The following is a 20660-nucleotide window of genomic DNA, read 5'->3' on the forward strand; positions in this document are numbered from 1 at the left end:
ACACTCACACCTAGGGCCAATTTAGAGTGTCCAATCCACATACAGCATGTCTTTGGGATGTGGGAGGAAACCGGAGTACCAGGAGGAAACCCACGCGACCACAGGGAGGACATGCAGACTCCATACAGAAGGCACCCCAGCCGAGGATCGAACCGGAGAACCTCTTGCAGTGAGGTGACAACACTAACCGCTGCACCACCATGGCTGCCCAACAGGTTAGTTTGAGCACAAAAAGGGAAATTGGCTAGGCTTGAAGTAGCCTGCAAAGGCAGCTAGCCTAGTATTTTGAACTTAAGAAAGTAGTCTGTCTTGAACTACTAATTTTATGACTGCAGATCTGTGCAATACTGCCAGGTCAAACACCATCTTACTTTTTTGTGAATACTGTAGTCTCATAAAACAGAACTGGAAGTAAACTTACCACTGCTTCATTTAGAAAAAAAAGACACTTCTTATTTGATCAGTAGTAGTTGTAATACACAACACAATTGCATTCCATGAATATGTTGTATATTAGAAACTATGATGGTATGGTGGCAGGTTGTTGTGTGGGACATTGTTTAATTGTGCAGTAGAAATTTTGTTATTTTGAAAATAAAGGTCACACTTGAGAGCTGAAGAGTGATGAGCAGAGCAGGATATGGCTGGCAGCATTTCTTGAGTATGTCTAGCTGCCTTGAATTCTCTCTGAAAGACTGTGGTCCAAGTGACCGAAGCAGACTAGTTAAGATTCTGTTTGGTGATATGGTGAGGCTTGATTACTTTGAATATCATCTTTCTTGAGTTGGATACATGGACTTGGACCTGTGGTAGTCTCCTTAACAGATGTTCTTCGTGTTTCACTGTTGCAGTCATCACATTTGGATTATCTGCTTGCAGTAGCCCTCAGTCGGCCTGAGTATCAAAGTCTTGGGTCCTGCGTCGGTTGCTGTCTCATCTTCCATGATGTCAAGTCGTCAGGGGTATAAAGCATACAGCCGATGCCATTACATCAGTCTTTCTTGCCATGTGGTACCCCAAAGCAGTAACAGTTCGCAAGTGCCGGTCGGCCGACTCCTGAAATTTTCATTTTCGAGTTTCAGAACCGAAATCTTCAACTAAAGCTAAGTACCCCATTGGGAAGTCTTTTTCGTGCTCTTTACTGATATCAGTAAAAGTTAATAATTGCATTTTTTGTGGAAAGCAGATACCTCATAAAGATTTTAATTCGTACTGTATTCCTTGCCTAGGCCCTGACCCTGACCAACGATGTAACTCGCTGTCAGTTTTGTCCTTATTTAACCAATGAACTATCCGTCGTCAGTATATTTACGCTTCTAAATATATCGGTTCTCTGTTCAATTATCCAGATATGTCGTCTGTAAGCCATCCGACTACCGACATTCCGAAAAAATGCAAAGATAAAGACAGAGACAGGCCGCCTAGGTCCATAGCTGCCGACGACGCTTCTCCTAAGCCAGTTACCAGTTCGCTAGTACTCAGTGAGGCACTTTTGCAGCCCCTAATACCTGCTACTTCTGATTCGCAGGCCTCTACATAGACCCATTCGGAGTCTGGTATGCCGTGAGATGCTTCAGCTGTGGAACCTGCGGATGTCTCTACCTTGGATGGGTCTGGAGCCGCTGTGCAGGCACCGGCTTCTGAGGGTATATTCAGGCCTACGGGTTTGCATATTAAACTGACGCCATCTTCTTCTTTAAGGCCTAAAGCTCAAACCATGCCTAGAAAACCGACGCCCAGGCTGCATGCTCAGGCTTCTATGCCTAAAAAAACAAAGGATAAGAATGGCTGAAGACGTTATAACTTTAATCAGGGGAAGGCCAACCATCCCCTTCTAAGAGACCTAGGACTGAATTTGCTTATGAATCTTCTGACCAGGATTCTGAAATTTCTGTTTCTTCTGATGACCTGGATTTACCCTTATCCGCTTATGAGGATTCTGATGCAGAAGACTATTCCCTCTGCATCCCCTCCAGAAGATTTCTCTTTTGGTGAAACCTTGCATACTCTTAGGGAGCATTTCTGCTGGGAAAGCCAGGATTGCTCTGATTCTAAAAAGAGGCTTAGGGACTTCTTATTCGTGCCTCAACACAGGCCTCTAGCTTATCCCTCCTGTACTAGACATTGTTGATGATGCCTTTTCAGAATCTAGTTTGGCAACTGATTTTTTGCCTCCTGCTCCCAGAAAACCTGATAGATATTACAGGGTTCCTGATTCTCACAAGTTTCTTTTTAAAAATCCTACTGCGGATCCTGAGACTATTTCACAGGGACCTAAGGGCATTAAGGCTACTACTGCCAAAAATCCTACCCCTTTTGATAGAGACTCCAGGGTGCTGGATAGATGGGGTAAGAAAGTATGCACTTCTGAAACCTTGGCCATTAGGGCCTTAAACTGTCAGTTTCATATGTTAAAGTATCAGCAACATATTATTGGATTGCTTAAACAGAAAATGATGTTGATTCCTGAAGGATTTAATGCATTCTGCTGAACAGGCTGGAAAACATACTTTGCAATGTGGGTTTGATTTATTAGAGGCCTCTTGCAGGGCTGCTGTCACTGGTATGTACTTAGAAGGCATGCTTGGCTTAAGGACCAATCTTTGCCAGATCATGTTAAAGCTAAATTGTTGGATGCTCCCTTAAATTAGGACCACCTGTTTGGCAACAGAGCAGAAGAAGTTCTTAAAAAGATGGAGGAAAAAGCTAAATCTATGCAAACTGTTAAAAATTTCCTACAAGTTCAGCCTCCAAGATTTAGTAGGCATTGGCCCTCTACGAATTGGTCCTTTCCTGCCTCTTCCAGGTCTTCTCAACCCAAACCCAGAACCAGCAGATGCCCCAGGTTTCAGTTCCAGGGTACGCACAAGACTAAGCAGTGGGGGGTTCCCGCCTCCAAATCAGGGAGTAATAAGACTCCCACCATGGAAAGCTGTCTCAATGACTTGATTTTAAAACTTTCAAGCACTTTTCAACTGACTGCTCCTTTAGGGGGAAAGATTGCTCTGCAGGCCAAAAACTTGGAACTCATTACCCAGGACAAATGGGTTTTAAATATAGTTTCCCAAGGATACAGATTTCACTTCCACACATTACCAACCCCAAACGGTTGGCCAGATCTACCCCCAAATCAATGAGCAGAGGCTCAAAAGCAAGTACTCTCTCTTTTAAGCATAAAAGCTATTCAGACTGTACCAGAAGAGGAAAAGGGACAAGGTTTTTATTCAAGACTTCTCCTGGTACCCAGAAAAGACAATTCATGGTGTCCTATCCTGGACCTTTCTACCTTAAACACTTTTTTAGTGATTCCAAAATTCAAGATGCTAACTCTTCAACAGCTACTTCCTGTGCTAGGCAAAGATGCCTGGTTGGCAACACTGGATTTAAAGGAAGCCTTCCTGCACATCCCAATCAAGGAATCTTGCAGAAGATACCTACCCTTCAAAGCAGGGCTACATGCACTATCAGTTCTCTGCACTGCCCTTTGGCTTATCTACTGCACCCAGGGTATTCACAAAGTGCCTAGCGCCTGTCATTGCATTTTGCAGGCAAAGAAAAATTCAAATATACCCATACCTGGACAATTGTCTAATTCAGGCAGAAAGCCAGGACATACTTTTGAATCATCTGGCATTTGTACAAAAGGTGCTAACTTATTTATTTCGGTTTGATTACCGGGGGAGTCCACTGGGCCAGAAAGTGCCCATTTTCAGTGGAGGCCCGGGGAGAAAAGCTCCATAAGCGATATGATGCAATAGAGGTTACATAATGTTGAAAAAAAAAAGTTAGAATTTTAACATTTATACAGTAAGAAAAGCAAATGAATAAAAATATACTTCTAAAACACAGTTGAAGATAGTAGGGAGCACAATTTACAGGAGTTTTCATTCAGGGCAGCAGCCCGGGGAGAAAAGCTCCATAAGCAATATGATACAATAAAGGTTACATAATGTTGAAGGTAAAGTTACAATTATAAAATTCATACAGTAAGAAAAGCAAATGCATAAAAAAATATACTTTTAAAACACAGTTAAAGATAGTAGAGAACATAATTTACAGGAGTTTTCATTGAGGGCAGCAGGATTCAACTGTCTATACTTCAAGGTTCTGAGGTTACATGTTATTTACAATATTTGCATACTTGGAGTCAAGAGAGACATTTCTCAAACAGAGAGTGTAGCTTAGGTTTGTTTTAGGAGAATAGAAAAATATTTGTTTGAGGGAGCATGGAGAATGAGTATAGAGAGCTCAAGGGAGAAAATTTCCTAGAATTTATGTAGGGTGAGAGCAGGAACATTTCCGTTTAGAAGACAGGTAAGAGAAAAGTTTGGACTTGAAGGAGTCAGAGTTTGGTATGGTCCTAAGTAAAGGAGGTAGGGAGTTCCATTTTTTGCCTAGAGAGAAAGAGAGAAGGAGCTGGCCTGCAGGACGTTTGGGTTTGTGGATAGAGATTAAATTTTGGTGTTCAGATCTCAGAGATCTATTTGGGATGTATGGGGCAAGGATGTTTAAGGCTGGGCATTTATCTGGGTAGAAAATTAATTTGTGAGCAGTAGTTAGTTGGAGATAATCTAAGTGGTTACAAATTGTATTCCTCGGAGCAAGCTTGAACACAACTTCCCAGATAGCTTTCCTCACGCCAGAGAAACAAATTCATTTGACAACTTACTTCAAACTAGTGGCCACAAAGAACCTGCTATCTGCAAGGCAAATACTACAAGCCTTGGGGTTCATGACCTCCTCCATTCTATTAATTCCATATGCAAGACTGCATATGAGGAAACTACAGTGGTATCTAAAAAGCCTATGGTGTCAACATTCTCAGGATGTAGAAGCAACGATTCCTATTGTACCTTGCCTACGGCTAGAATTCCTTTGGTGGGCAGAGGCCTGCCATCAAAACACATGGCAGCCATTCACTCTACCCCCTGCCACCCAAACCCTAACAAGAGACACATCAGACTTTGCATGGGGGGCTCACTTGGCAGGGAAGTGCATTCAGGGCAAATGGAACCAAAGTCAAATGCACCTGCATATCAATCAAAAAGAAATGTTAGCTGTACAAAATGCTCTGACAGCCTTCAAGGACTGCATTCTTCCAGGACAATTAATGGTAAAGACGGACAACACCACTGTTATGTGGTACATAAACAAGCTGGGGGGAACCCACTCATACCCTCTCTGCATACTAGCCATGGCTCTGTGGAATACAGCCTTGAGCTACCAAGTGCACCTACAGGCTCAATTCCTGCCCAGAAACCTAAACACACTGGCAGATGATCTAAGCAGAAATCTCATGGACCCACACGAGTGGAAACTGGAACGAAAGACATTCAACATGTTGATAAACAAATGGGGGATCCCACATATAGACCTGTTTGCCTCCCCCCAGAACTACCAATTGGACAAATTCTGCACAAGGACTCCCCACAAACAAGCTTGGAAAGTGGATGCCCTGTCCTTCACCTGGAAAAATGTATCAGTTTATGACTTTCCTCATCAAGATCAAACAGGACAAACCAAGGTTGATACTGATTGCACTAGACTGGCCATGCCAACACTGAGTACCCCTTCTTGCGCAGTGTGTCACTGCTGGATCCTTGGCACCTGCCCTAGATCCCTACCCTTCTGTCTCAGCAGGAGGGCCAGATTTTGCACCCTCATCTTCAAACCATCAACCTGGTAGCTTGGCTAATTACCTGAGCTCTCCATTACCAGCCCTCAGTAAACAAGTGTTGGATGTCATTTTAGAGGCAAGGAGGCCTAGTACTAGAAAATCTTATGCTGAAAAATGGAAAAGATTCTGTTCCTGGAACCAAGCTCAGGGATGGGCACAGCAGTGCCCAATTTTCCCCAGATTCTTAAATACTTAATTGAGATGCTTCACAAGGGTCTTTCCTTTTCGTCCATCAAAGTTCATGCTTCAGCCATTTCAGCTCATTACAACGCAGTATCACCCCTCTTCTCTCATCCACTGCTCAAGCAGTTCCTCAGAGGGGCCAAGAACTTAAGACCACCTAGGAGAGCCCCAATGCCAGCCTGGGACCTTAACTTTGTATTCAGAAAACTCACTCTGCCTCCTTTTGAGCCAGCTGCAAGTGCAGAGTTGAAATTCCTTTCTTGGAAAACAGCCTTCCTTTTAGCCATCACTTCAGCAAGAAGGGTGTCAGAATTACAGGCCCTTATGGCAGTGGAGCCTTTCATCATCTTTCATGCGGACAGGGTGTCCCTCAGGACCAATCCCTCCTTCATGCCCAAGGTAGTATCCAGTGTGGCTCTTAATCAGTCCATTCATTTGCCAACCTTCTGTTCTAATCCACAGAACAAAGGGGAACATATACTGCACTCCTTAGACGTATACAGACAACTTGGATATTACTTGGACAGGACTAAACCTCTCGGAAATCTGGGCAGCTACTGGTTGTATTTGCCGCAAGGGCAGAGGGGAAGGCCATTTCAAAGCAAACCATTTCTAAATGGATAGGCCACTGCATTTATTTCTGCTATAAGCACCATGGAAAACCTATCCCACAGGGGATAATACCACATTCTACCAGGGCTGCATCTGCTTCTACAGCCTTTCTCAGAGGTGTTCCCTACCAGGGACATCATAGACGCTGCTACCTGGAATTCTGTACATACTTTCACCAAGCATTACCATTTGCCAATTTTCTCTAAATCCAGGGCTGGTTTTGCTACTGCAGTCTTGCAGTGCCTTTTTAGCTGGTCTTTATGCTATTTAAATCCTCCTCCCATCCTTAGCTTTGGGAATCTACCCAAATGTGATGACTGCAACAGTAAAACATGAAGAACATAGTACAGTTGTGTACACTTACCATAAATGTAGATGTTCGAGTGTATTCACTGTTGCAGTCCTGGTTACCCTCCCTCCAGCCCCCTAATTATTTTTTTTTGGCTATGCCTTTATTCCTTTTTCACTATGCTTAAAAGCTTTTTGGTGTATTTGCTTTTTTGTTGTAGGCATAATCTTATATATTTCATTTCTTCCCGTTCGGGGGGGCACTTGACATCTGGGGCAAGAAAAACTGATGTAATGGCGTCGGCTGCATGCTTTATACCCCTGACGACCTGACGTCATGGAAGATGAGACCGCAACCAACGCAGGACCCAAGACTTTGATAATCAGGCCGACTGAGGGCTACTGCAAGCAGATAACCCAAATGTGATGACTGCAACAGTGAATACACTTGAACATCTACATTTATGGAAAGTGTACACAACTTGTACTTTCTTTTTGTATTCTTGTCTTACTGCCTATGAATTGTTGGAATGTATTTTCTGCTGAAAGATGTGTGTATTGAAATAACTTGCACAGGTGGCTTTCCTGTTATCCCTATTAATGGACCTTTTTACCTTGAAAGGCGCAACTCTTCTAACTTTTATTTAGTGCAAATATTTTCCCTTTTGTTATAGTAATGTCCATATGTGTTTTTTGTAGCCAGGCACAAGTGGGATGGAACCAGCATTTGGGGATGCTTACAGGAACTGTCGCCATTCTGAACAGAGGGTTACCGCAACTGCTGAAACCAGTGCTGAAGATTCAGGATATGACCAGGTAATTTCACTATTAAAAATATTTTTTCAAGCTTTTTTTTATTTATCTTGGGCTAGCTGGTCATGTGTCATGTACTGGTGTCCCTCTTCCAACCCACCATATATTTTGGGCTAGTACCCAAATTCTGGTTTGAGCCACTCCTCACTGGTCAGTGGAATACAGAGTAGCAGTGGTCATAGTATGAGGCAGCCCTTACTCGGTAACAGCAGAACTAATGCTGGCAGGTGTTAGGACAGCTTAGCACCTGAAAGTTTATTGGTTTACTCTATACTTCTCCCTTATCCTAAAAATGCATTGAGAAGACCTTGCTGTCCAAATGTCTTTCTACAGCATTCAGTCACTAGCAAAATAGCCCCAGCATACTTTTGTAACTGCATAATAAATTTTGCATTACAGCAGTGAGCCTTAATTTGTTGTTTCATTGTTTGCCCTGACTCAATCCTTTCACCTACCCAGTACCTTTTAATTTTACTAGTGATTTTCTTCCACCTTATTGTCAGGCTTGCTGTTGACATGTTTTCACCATTTGCTCTATTTTTATTAGCTGTTTGAATTGCTGTTTTAACTAGTTTTAAGCTCTGATTAAGTCACTTAATTTGCTAAACAAACGTAATTAAAATAAAAGTATTTCTGACTTCTCTTTGGTTGTGGTTTGAAAAGTTTTCAGTCAGCAGTGTCTCCACATCAACTTGCTGTGGATGAGCAAGTTGAAAGAGTTAAGTTTGGGATCAAATTCTGCAGCAGAAAAAAGCACCAGAAGTGTTTGTTTAGGTGAGTAGCAGTGTTTTAAGTCATGGATCCCATTAGTCTTAACAGGAGGTAGTACAAAAAATGCCCAGGCTTCATGGTCAAAAAAGCTAGGAGCATCGGGGATTTCATTTTTTATATTTTTTAATTTTTTTTTTTTAGAAAATACATATACTGTCCACAACTTGCCTCACAGGAACGTTTAAATGTGCCCCCTGACTGCAGGTACTGCCCGACCATGAGTGACTCCAATGAATTTGCCTGCCCCTTCACTGGGTAAGCTGTATTCAAGCAAGATTACAAGAATTGTGAAAGTGAAGCAGTAGTGTACAGCGGACAATACAGAGGCTGCCATGCTTTCTACATAAGCAAAGTAATAAACTGAAAAGGAGGATAGCATAACATAATGTCCAAGATAATATCCGGATTCATAAGGAACATGCTTGCTAATCAACTACAGGGATTCCTAGACCATGTTGGCTTCTGTTTTCTTAAGTTGGCCATCATTCCTTTTGACCATCTCAAAGGCAAAAAAAAAACCAAAAAAACACTCAATTAGACTCAATGTCAACAAAGCGTTTGACCACAAATATAGTTGTTCAATCCACAGTCTCTTAGTCTTGGAAAAAAAATGACATAACAGCTATTACTGAAGTTTTGCACCCTGTAGCTAATTGAGAACATTTTTTTTTACTGGTTTTTGTTGAATACTTATCCTCCATGCGTTTTTCAAGTATTTCTTGTTTTCACACACTACAATTTTTAAGTAGACCGGGACAGAGCTAATAGCGCCTGTGGTTTGTAGCTATTTTTTTCTCCACTGTTTGTTAGTGCTGTATTTCCATAATGGTTCTTTATACTTCTCATTTGAGACTGTATGTTTTTTTCCTTTTAGGTATGGATTTGAAAAAGATTATTCAAAAACACTGGGACCAAAGAGACTTTAGCTAATAGGATAGATTGGTAAACTTCTAATTTCAGACTTCAAATATTGATGATAATTTTGCGCCACCTGCAAAGATTTAAGGTGTTTGTTACTGTGTTTTTATACACTAGCTTACTCCTGATTGTCAGAATTACCTGGTATGCAAATATAGTGATAGACCTCCTGACCAATTTGAAGAAGATGAGCTTCTGTCCAGCAAGAAGCCACCACATCTAGCACACCCTCAAATCCATTGCTAACAATTGTGCATAAGCTGAATGATCTTGTTCGTCTCCTCAATAAAGGATTTTTAGCTTCAGCAAAGAGTTCAGCACATTCTTTGCTAAACATCTCTCTAACTTGGAATTCCTTTTTTAGTTTCTTTGTGCAGGTGGTTTACCTGCCTTATTTTGCACTAGGATAAGGGAGATTGGTAATTACTGAGGTTGTACAAGGCTATAGCCTTATGTCCACCTCAGGACTAGCTTTGTATCTCTTATGTCTTTGTTTCCACTAACTGCCTATATGAGTGATCCATTCTGGAGGCACTTGGCAGCCACCCGTCCTTTCCTCCTTTCTGCTTATATGGCCATCATGACAGGTGGATAAGGCCCAAAATATCCATAGGGTATAAAATTCCCTTTCAGTTGTGTCCCATCTAATAGGTAAGTTGCTAGAAAGAAATCTTCATTGTGCTTGATGAGGTTGTTTGTGTCTCTGTCTGCTTTATGTCATGACGCAAATTAGTTATATTTCTGATAATTAAGAACAATTTCTTTGTGCTCCAGTCCTCCTTGGACCATGTAAGCCCTGACTCCACACACACACACTTCTGCATATCATCTTTTGGCCCTAACCCATCTTGTAGGGAAGAACTTTGACACTAGTCCCATTCTCCACCAGGGCTGGATTCTATTATGGAGCGTGTGCCTTTAAGCATGCACACTTCCCCGTAAAGAGAGGTAATCAGGCTTAAGCCTCATCATTCCTCTCCATCCCTTCTTCAGCAGACATCCAAGCTGCTAATTGAACTTTAACCTAGGTCAGGGGCTTAGTGTGTTGTGCCAAGGGAACACTGCCATATATTAGTAAATTTTAAAGAGAGTGGCAATGACTGAATTTGTATAAATAACAGGGTGGTTCTGATGGCTAAATGAATGGAACTGTTAGTTGATTTGATGAACACTGAAGACATCTGTATGTGTTAATTTATTGTTGGATATTGGAGTAGTGTTCTGGTAATGGTGAAATACTTTTGAATGTCAGTCACAAAAAGTTTGGAGGTAGTGAAGTTTGAACTGTGGCACAAAATCTGTTCCCTGAATATATTAGCAGAAAGGATGTCACAGCAAGCTGAATATCAAACAAATCATGTCAGCACCTGATAGATGTGCAAAATGAAATGGATAATTTGGGTCGCCATGTGGAATATGTGCAGGACGTGTTCATTGCAGTGGAAGATGAGTCTAGACAGAAGAATTCATGACTGGAGTATTGGGAATTGAAGGTTTGAGCTTCTTTGATTTTTTCGGGAAAACCAGAATGATAGTATGGACAGGGTTTACGAACTCTTCATTGGAGATTGAGAAGGCGATTGGGTTGCCAGTGTCTGCATCAGAGAGGCTGTATGGTGAACACAGGGATGTTGTATGCAGTTTGTCTATACACAAGAATGAACAAGTACTGTGGCTGTTGTGGCAACCAGGAAGAAACATTTACAGTGACTGGTTGAATGGTAGATGCGTATCATGAGTTTTAGGATGTATTTTTCAGTAGAGGATGCAGTTTATCAGCACTTAGAAATTGTAACGAACACAGGTTAACTATAGATTTTCCTTTCTAACTGTGAAAGTTAGGATGCAGAAAACTGTTTCAAAGCTGTGGCAGAAAGGAAACTCAGTTAAGGTGGAGGATGTCAGACTGTAGGTAATGATTATTCTTTGATGACAACAATGGAAAGAAACAAATATACTAGTCATAAGAAAATGAAGCAAATGGGACTTGGAATTAGATTAATGTATCCAGCAATATTGAAAAAAAAAATTATCCTGATGGTGTTACAGCCATAGCCAGATCCTGATTGTGGTGTGGAGGACCTGGCTACAACTGAAGAGAAATAAGTATGCAGAAAGTCTCTATAGTACATAAAGAAGATTGCATCTTCTGATGCTACAGGAGAAAATTGAAGACATCCTATAAGGACACGACCCATGTTTTAGGAGGAAAAAATGGACAGACAAAATTCTGCTGAGCTTATCATAAAGATCACTGACCCCATACAGAAGCATCTGGACATGACTCATCATTTGTGGGACCTGCATTAAGTGCTGGAACAGGAGGAGCTTTAATATTAGGATAATTTTTTCCACATGGTATATTGAGTCTTGGATAAATGTTTTATGAAACCACTAAAAAAATTTTAAAAGTGATCTGGAACACCATATGATAGTGATTTCATCATGGTTTTGTTTACTTAATGCTGCTTCCCTACTTGTGCTATTTAGCCTGTACCCCTTGAAAGGGGTAGGTGCAGGGTTAGTTTTATTAAGATGACATTAATTAGATAATCGTACGGAAGTTGATCTAGTCTGGAAATTTTTGTTCAAGAAAATAGTAAGTATGAAAGGGACTCATAATCCACTACTAGAAATTCTGCAGTGAAAATAGTCATGCTTTAATGTGTTAATTTTAAGTATTTTACAGCATTCAGTTTTTTGCATTTGGTTTGTGCTTCACTCATGAGCAGCAAAGCTGTATTTTTGTTTTTTTTTGGGGGTGGTGAGTGCTTATTATGTGAAAGGTTTAAGTAGTGCTTTGATAGAGAAATAACACCGTTGACTGTCTTTTATTTCTGTTGACTTGGCCATTCTATTCAACTGACACTAAAGTGCTAAGAGTATTCTCTTTGTAATATTAAAAAAAAAAAAAAAAAAAAAAAAAGAAGCAAGGAAACAAAATGGAGTGGTGTAAAAGGTAGGGGTGCTATTTGAACTAAGAGGAGGGTTGGTTGGTTGTCTAAGAAAAGCCCATGCTTATTTAAACGGTAATACACAGCAATCGATGAAAGGCCATCACACCTACCTAGACTCTCTTAAGTATGACCTACCTCATTAGTTTGAAGTGGAGGGCTTGCATTAGGCATGCTCGTATTGTTTTCACAGGTAGCAGCTCTTTGCTAAGTAAGGTAAGGAACTTACAAAACTAAGTGAAGGTTAAGGAAATAGGTGATTTAGTAAACTGCAATACTCAATGAGAGAGTAATTGGACATGTTTTAGTAGAAATACTGAATTAAAATGGTAAACCAAACACATAAATGGGAGGAAGTTTGGGATGTAGGCATGGATAGATTTCAAGCAGTGTAAGAAAAGAATGGGTCTTCATCTCAGGGAGAACAAGCATGGAATGAACAGAGTGGCTCTTGTAGTTTATGATAAAACAGAAGTATCCAGTGAAGATAACAGGTAGCCATGCAAGACTAATAGGCATACATAGTACTTATCCTGAAATAGTAATGCATTAGAAGTTTTTATTACAGGTTTTATAGGTTTTCTTTTTGATTTCACTGTTTTGTATGCATGTTCATGAAATTAGTTTAAAGTTGGCTGATAGAGGAAAAAAGCTTTCAAGGGGAAATAGTACAACAGGATAAATATAAATTAAGAGAAAATGTATAGCTGTGTTAAATTTACAAATTTGATTGCATGGAATATTAATGGCTTAACAGATCAGAGGAGGAGGAGATTGAGAGTGCTAACTCTTGTGTTTAAAATTGAGGCAGTGATTATGTTGCAGTGCAAAAGATATCACTTTCAAATTAAAGATTGCAGGAAAAGAGATGCAGTGACATTAATTGCAAGGAGCAGTAATCTGAAAGTAGAAGAAAAAAGGGGAACTAGCTAACTAGATGTATAAAGGTGAGAGGAAACCAGGGAACCAAAAGGATTATACTAATAAATGTTTATAACCCACCATAGGTTAGAATAAAGGAAATGGGGTCAATTGATTATAGGTAGAGGTCTGAACACAGTGTGCAACAAGGATGATCCAACAGGAAGGCTGAGAAAATGGAGCCTCACCAATAGGGATGTATTTGGAGAACTACTCAAACAATTTGGGTCTTTTACATACAGTAAAAACAGGGGAAAGCAGAAAGTGAATGCACTTTTCTGTGCAGTTTGGCACATGCACAATGACTGACAGATGCTGTATATCTGTGAAACGTATAGCTAAAATGAATTACCAAAAAACCCTACCCATTGTGACATTTGATCATACTTCTATAAAATTACAATTGGAATTGAAGGTGGTAAAAGTGACATTGGAAAGTTTCCCATTTGTTTGTTAACAAAGTATCAGTTTAAAACACAGGTAACTGGAGTATTATTGGAGATAGCATCATGCCTAATCATAGTAATCATAATCGATTAGATGATATTGTTGTTATGACCTAATAATATGTGTAGATCTTAATGATCTAGCGTCCTGCCCAAGGCAAGACCTGGCTGATGCCTTGGAAAATTTAAAAGTATGCGTTAGAATATTAGTGAAGACTACTGAAGTCAAATTCGCAGAAAAGTTACATTTGAGATATACAGAATGTGTTAAGGTTATATTTCAAAAAAACTTAAGGCCAAAGCATGTGCTATTTGGATAGCATTTTTGAAGCTAGAAAAGCAGTCTTTAACTTATTTATGGTAAACCCTAGGAATGCTAAACTTTTTGGAGGTGTAAAAATAAGAAACATAGATTTGAAATGTCCTGGAGGGAGGACATATTCCAAGATCTTGGGAAAAATGATAGTGGTAATAATAGAAAATAAGGGAAGAATCCAGCAGACCTGACATCCTATAGGCCTCTATCAAAAATTAACCATTATTATAGGAGTATTTTTTAGCCTTAATCCTAAAATAATGTTTCATTATGGCTTTGAGCAAAACAAACCAACTTTTGGTAATCTAAATAAAACATTAATGCTGCAGATGGCAACTGAAAAAAGAACCACTTTGATGTTGGTCTAGATACCGAGAAGGTCTTTGAGAGGCTACTGTAACTGTTTAAGGAAGGTTTTGTTAAAATTTGTGATCCTTCATAGAATAATTTGGGCAATACTAAATATTAAGACACAGAAGGTAAAATAAAAGTAAGCTGGACTTTTTCCCATCCATTTAGACTTGAGGTACATGGCAAAGTTGCCCAATAATTCCCATAACATTTTCAATGTGTTTATAATCCGTGGCAGTAAAAAATGAATGTCACAGATAAAAGGACTTGAGCAGTATGGTAGGGAGGAGAAGATAGCTTTGTTTGCAAATATTTGATAGATTACTAACCCTCAGAAAGGGAGACAAGAACTTTGTGATATTTTATTTTATTTATTTATTTATTTTTATTTTACATTTGTTGACCGGGATGGTCCGACTGGATACATATCCATTTTCAGCGGAGTCCCGGGGAGAAAAGCTCCAGACATACAACAATTTAGAAGTATTACACATATCCCGGGGAGAAAAGCTCCAGACATACAACAATTTAGAAGTATTACACATATTGGGTAAATAACATTAAGTAAAAGTGAGTACAAAGAAAAAGTAGATAGCACAATGATTTCAATTACAGGACATACATGGTAATACCAGACAAAGCAGAATGTATCCATCCATAAGGCAATCCATAAGAGACATACAATAAGTGGTAGAAATAGGAGAGAGTTCCTTAGTTACGTATGGTTTAGGAAATTTATTAAGGCAATCAGACCTAGATATCAGATAAATTTTAAAGCATAACAGGATGCACAGACTAAATCTAAGGCTCTTGTGTTAAAACTACATACCTATATTTGATCTGTTCCAAGATTTTTTCTTGGGGTTATAAAAAAATTAGATATTTGGAAGTTTGGATAAAAAAAATATGTAAAACAAGTGGAAGAAGGTATGTGGGAATAAACAAAGGAAAAATGCTGAACATGTTAAAATAATGCAAATGTTTCATATGGATAAAAGGCAGTAAAATACAAGCAATAGAAATGTTTGTAGTACCATTGATATGTACAGGTCAAGCATATTTCACACCGCCTAGTGAAACACTCTTGAATAGGCAATAAATAGAGAGTTGAAGGTTTTTTTTTTTGGGGGGGGGGCCTAGTTACTGGCTTAATACTAATGTAGCTATTACCATATTCCTTGTAATGCTGCATTGGAATTGGACTGTAAGCTAATTTGCTCTGTCATTAATTTCTGAAAATTGAAAATCTGCTTCTAAATGAAATTTTAATATTGTGCTATATATACGTCCTTATTAGTGCCAATGTAAATCATTCTACATTGTGTTGTATGTTTAGTTGTATAGTCTGGACTGGGTTGTGACTAAAAAGGGTCCTTGGACTATTTCACCTACTCGGTCAGCAAATGTTAAATAAGTACAGTGAAAATCTGACTTTGCCTTTAGAAAAAGGGGGTGTAGGACCAGTCCTGAACCTATATTATGTTTCTACACAGATAAGATTAATTTACCTAACACATATGAGAGATTTGCTTAAACAGAAATACTTAATGTTTGCATGAAGGGGAGAGATGAATGGTTAACCTCAGTCTTTGACTGCAATTGAAACAGGAAAGAGAAGCAGCCAGCATTCATTATACACAGTGAGAGTAAGAAGGTCCTGAAACTAGTCATAGTCAAGGATTGGAACAGAGACATTGCACCTATAGGACTTGAATTAAGAAAAAAGTAGTTCTGAAAACTTGTTGAAATATTGAAAGAATATTAAAACTGAACTATGCTTTTGGCAACAAACAATTTAAAAATTGGGAAAATTACAAAGTGGGTTAAATTACATCATAAATTTATCCTATCAACCAGGTTTAACATTGGCTTTTAAGGGACTCATGATAAATGGAAACTATATATTTACTGAGAAGAAAAACAGAAATATGAGAAACAAATGTTTGTGGATTTAATACCTGAAAGTAGAACTGAAAAGGCTACAAAAATATTGATAAGTAGAGCTTGCAAAGCACTATTACAAGCCAAAATTAGAAAACGTGATATATTAAGAAGTGAAAGGAATACAATATTAAATATCCATATGACAGTAAAATAGGAACTGGTATGCTTGGGTTCAAAGTATGCATTTAGATCTAGGAAATGTCAAATCTTTGCATGGAATGATACATATCTACACCAAGCAAATGTAATAGTGTTCCCACAGATATCCAATAAATGGTGGAGATGTAATTCTGGATTGGTAAGAAATTGGGAATGTATCTTTTGAGATTTTGAAGACCTTACTAAATTTAAACTAGTCCAGCAAAATACATTATCAGTCTAAATGTATCCATCCATCCACAACCCCCTTTTCCTATTTTTGCACAATGGGTCAGGGTGTCACTTCAGCAGTGCCAGTCATCTACAACCAAGGTTCACACCACCACATGGCTAGCCCTGCTGCGGCTTTTAAGTCAAGAAATATGTTTACAAAAATTAACTAATGTTCTTGGGCTGGGAAATGAGCTTAGAGAAAGCAAGGCACTACCAGGCACTAATTATACTTACTATACTAATGGCGAAAAGAAAATCATAACTAGGCTATGGAAATGCCAAGACAAACCAGACATTAACTTCAGTAACAGAGGAATTAGTGTAAAAATGAACTAAAAGTACCAGCAAAATAGAGAAAATATGTAGAATTACGTGGCTGGTATGCAGTCAGCTCTGTCAGTTGGAGCTAACTAATGTGAGACTGGCTGTATCAGGATATGGATTCATAGTAACCAGGTAGCAAGGGCTGAATCAGATAAAAGTTGGATAAAAGAAATAGACCTGTAAATTTAAATGAAAAAAGGTTTACACATTTTTTGTTGTATTTTGATTGCAAAGTGGGGTTATATTATACTACATTGTTTGATTATTGTTCTTGATAACATTTATATTGAAAAATTGTAATTCTCTGTCCTGAAGTTGAGACCACATGTCTAAATTAAAGCAAGTAATGAGTATTTAAAAGAAGAATATTGGTCAGCAGCTGGGGAAGGGAAAAATAAGTGCACCATGCGTGAAGACTGTGCATTTTATTATATGTAGTTATTGTTTGATCAATAATGCTGTTTTCCACAAGAAAAGGAGAAGTGGGAGAAGGATGCAACAGTAAGAATCCTTTGGGGGCAAGTCAGTGGGGAAAAGATGGCTATGAGACATTACATTTAACTGACTATATATTTATGATCACAGGCATGTTTTGATTTGGTTGAGTTTACTGGAGAGATTACATTTTCAGTTGTATTTCACACTTTAGAGTTGTGGTAACTAAGGACTGGGCTGTTGCTATCGAAGACTGAACTGCCAAAAGGAATAGCACATTATTTTAAAGGGGTTTTGTGAAGTTATTTATTCAGTTGACAGATTGTTCTTTATTTGGAAGACCTAACCTGTTAAGTAGGTATTAATAACTCATTTGGGAAGGTCAGCAAAATATGAACAAAGAGCTGCCAGCTGTATCTGGTTTTAGAAGTGGGAAACACACAAGGTATCATATTGCAAATATTTGCTGTATAATAAGGGAGCTCCAGGAAAATGTTGACTTTTGCTTTAAGGATTACTTTCAAGACTTTGATTGCATACACCATAACAAATTGCTTCGAGAAATGGGGTTACTGGTTCACCTTAAATTTCTCCTTTAGGTCTGAAGAAGCGAGGGGTGTTCCTTGCGAAAGCGCTTACCGTTTATAATAAAACTGAATTTTTTATATCACCCTGGCCATGTGTTGGATTATACTCATATTTGAAAGCATTTTAAAACTTAAACTCAAATTCTTTGGCTGCATAATGTGAAGAGAGGATTCACCAAAGGTAATATTTGTGTTGGGAAAGACTGAAGGGTAAAAGAAAGCAACAACTGAGGATAAGATGGAGAGACTGAATGACAGAAATAATGAATATGAATTTGTAAGACCTTAAAGACAAGACAGGACATGTATGCCAAAGTCCTTGAGACCATGACATACCATACTTAACTAAATAATAGAGCTGATGTCTTTTTTCATCTGTTCCTCAACTGGTGGGGTCTCAGATCAATATTGAATCCTTCCTCAGCCACTCTGATAGACTGTAGGGTCCATAGGTTGAGCTGCTCCCCTTACCCATATTCCCCCTCTCTTAAGTTAACTCAGGTCGCGTTTGTCACTTCAGAGATAAGATGTGGTCACCGTTGGCTGGAGTGTCTATAGTCAGATGAGTGAAATTGCTAGTTTCTTATCCAGTTCAATACTTTTTTTTGTTCCTCTTCCTCCTCTTAAAAAAAAAGAAATATATATATATATATATATATATATATATATATATCTATATATATATATATATATATATACACACACACACACGTATACACAGTCTTCGATAATTTAGTAGCTATTTAAGTAGTTTTCTGTTGGGTCTTCTGCCCTTACAGCCTTTCTCATTACATTTTGATATTTCTTCTTTACCATCGTTGGTATTATTCTTCTACCATTGGGTACAGTTACCATTGTTGGTATTTTCCTTGCTTAGTCTCTTTCCTCCTGTAGGTATCCAATTTTTGAGATGTGTAACATACCTACTAGATTTAAAATGTGTGCTGCTTTTGGGCACAAAATTTCCAGATGTTCTTCGTGTTTCACTGTTGCAGTCATCACACTTGGGTTATCCTGCCAGGGGTAGCCCTCAGCCCGAATACCAGAGGCTTAGTATTTCTGCGTCTGATGCTGTTGCTCCAGGACTGACGTCAGGTCATCAATGGTATAAAAACAAACAGCCGACGAGCCCGAAGCAGAAGCGGTTTGCACAAGTGCCGGTCTGCCTCTACCTGAGTTTTCGTTTCCGAAATTGAAGTTGAAGTCTTTTAAAGCTAAGTACCCTGTTGGGGATCCTTTTTTCTTGCTCTAACCGATGTCAGAAAAAGTTAACAATTGTCTCGCCTGTGGAAAGCAAATACCACACCGAGATTTCCATTCTTACTGCGTCACCTGTTTAGGCCCAGACCACAATGTTCCTTGCTTTCGGTTTTGTGCTTTGTTCAATGCCAGAACTATACGTCGTCAGGCCCTTATTGTAGTTAAATACTTTCACTCTCGAACTCTGTGTTCCGAATGGCTTTGGTAAGCCATCCGACTACCGATCTTCCGAAAAAAAGTAAGGATAAAGACAGAGACAGACTGCACAGGTCCAAAACTGCCGACACTGCTTCCGTTAAGCTAGTCGCCAGTTCGCCGGTACTAAGTGAGGTGCTATCGCAGCCCCTGATGCCCACTTCTATGGATTCACAGGCCGCTACTGAGAACTGTTCAGAGTCCAGAATGCCGCGAGACTGTTTGACTATGGAAACTGCGGATGTCTCTACCTTGGATGGATCCGGAGCCCTGTGCAGGCACAGGCTTCCGAGGAAGTTCTTTGCACTACCGATATTCGAGACAAACCGATGACTTCTTTCGCATCTTCAGTTCTTTCTAAAACTACCGAGTTTCTAAGGCCCAGGGTACGAACTACACCTAAAAAGACGATGACCCAAGCTCAAGTGCCTGCTTCCATGCCTCAATCTCAAATGCTTAAAATGGTGGAAGACCTTGTCATACTGATTAGGGGACGTCAGCCTACCCCTGCTATAAGAAAGAGACTTGTCCCCAGCAGCTTTATCCGACCAAGAGTCCGACGACTCTGAGGTTTCTGATTATGAAGACATGACCTTATCTACTTATGAGGATTCAGATGCAGATGAATCCATTCCTTCTGCCTCTCCTCCAGAGGATTTTTCTTTTGAGGAAACCTTACATACCTTGACAGAGCATTTCCATTGGGAATGCCAGGATTATCCTCAGTCCAAAAAGAGACTCAGAGAATTTTATATTTACCACAGCACAGACCCTTGGCTATTCCTCCTGTGCTGGATGTTGTGGATGATGTTTTTATGGAATCCAGTCTAACTCCTGATACTTTACCTCTTGCTCCCAGAAAACGCTCCCAGGAAACGCTCCCAGGAAACCTGACTGGTATTACAGAGTCCCTGACTCGCACAAATTTCTTTTCAAAAATCCCACAGCTGACCCAGAGGTCATCTCCCAAGGACCTAAAGGAATAAAAGCAACCACAGCTAAGAATCCCACCCCTTTGGACAGGGATTCCCGAGCTTTAGACAGATGGGGTAAAAAAAAGTATACACCTCTGCAACTCTTGCCATTGAAGCATTAAATTGTCAGTTCCACGTGCTGAAATACCAGCAACATACAATGGAACTTATTAAACAAAAATTATCTACCTTCCCAGACTGTGCAGAAAGTAAAGAATTGCAGGAGCTTATGCATTCTGCAAGCAAAGTTTCTAAGCATACCCTGCAATGTGGGTTTGACGCCCTAGAAGCATCCTGAAGGGCAGCAGTCACAGATTCT

General features: G+C 39.5%; 1 protein-coding gene across 1 annotated transcript in view; it reads left to right on the forward strand.

Annotated features, from left to right (window-relative positions):
- LOC122789343 (CREB3 regulatory factor-like) overlaps positions 1-20660 on the forward strand; it is a 1518167-nt gene that overhangs the window by 278371 nt on the left and 1219136 nt on the right. Inside the window, exon 2 of the mRNA XM_044056721.1 lies at positions 7460-7576. Coding sequence (XP_043912656.1) covers positions 7460-7576 — 117 coding nt within the window. The remainder of the gene's footprint in view (positions 1-7459; positions 7577-20660) is intronic.

Source organism: Protopterus annectens, chromosome 14.part0 (assembly GCF_019279795.1).
Source record: "Protopterus annectens isolate FY-2018-M chromosome 14.part0, PAN1.0, whole genome shotgun sequence".
Lineage (NCBI taxonomy): Eukaryota > Metazoa > Chordata > Ceratodontiformes > Protopteridae > Protopterus > Protopterus annectens.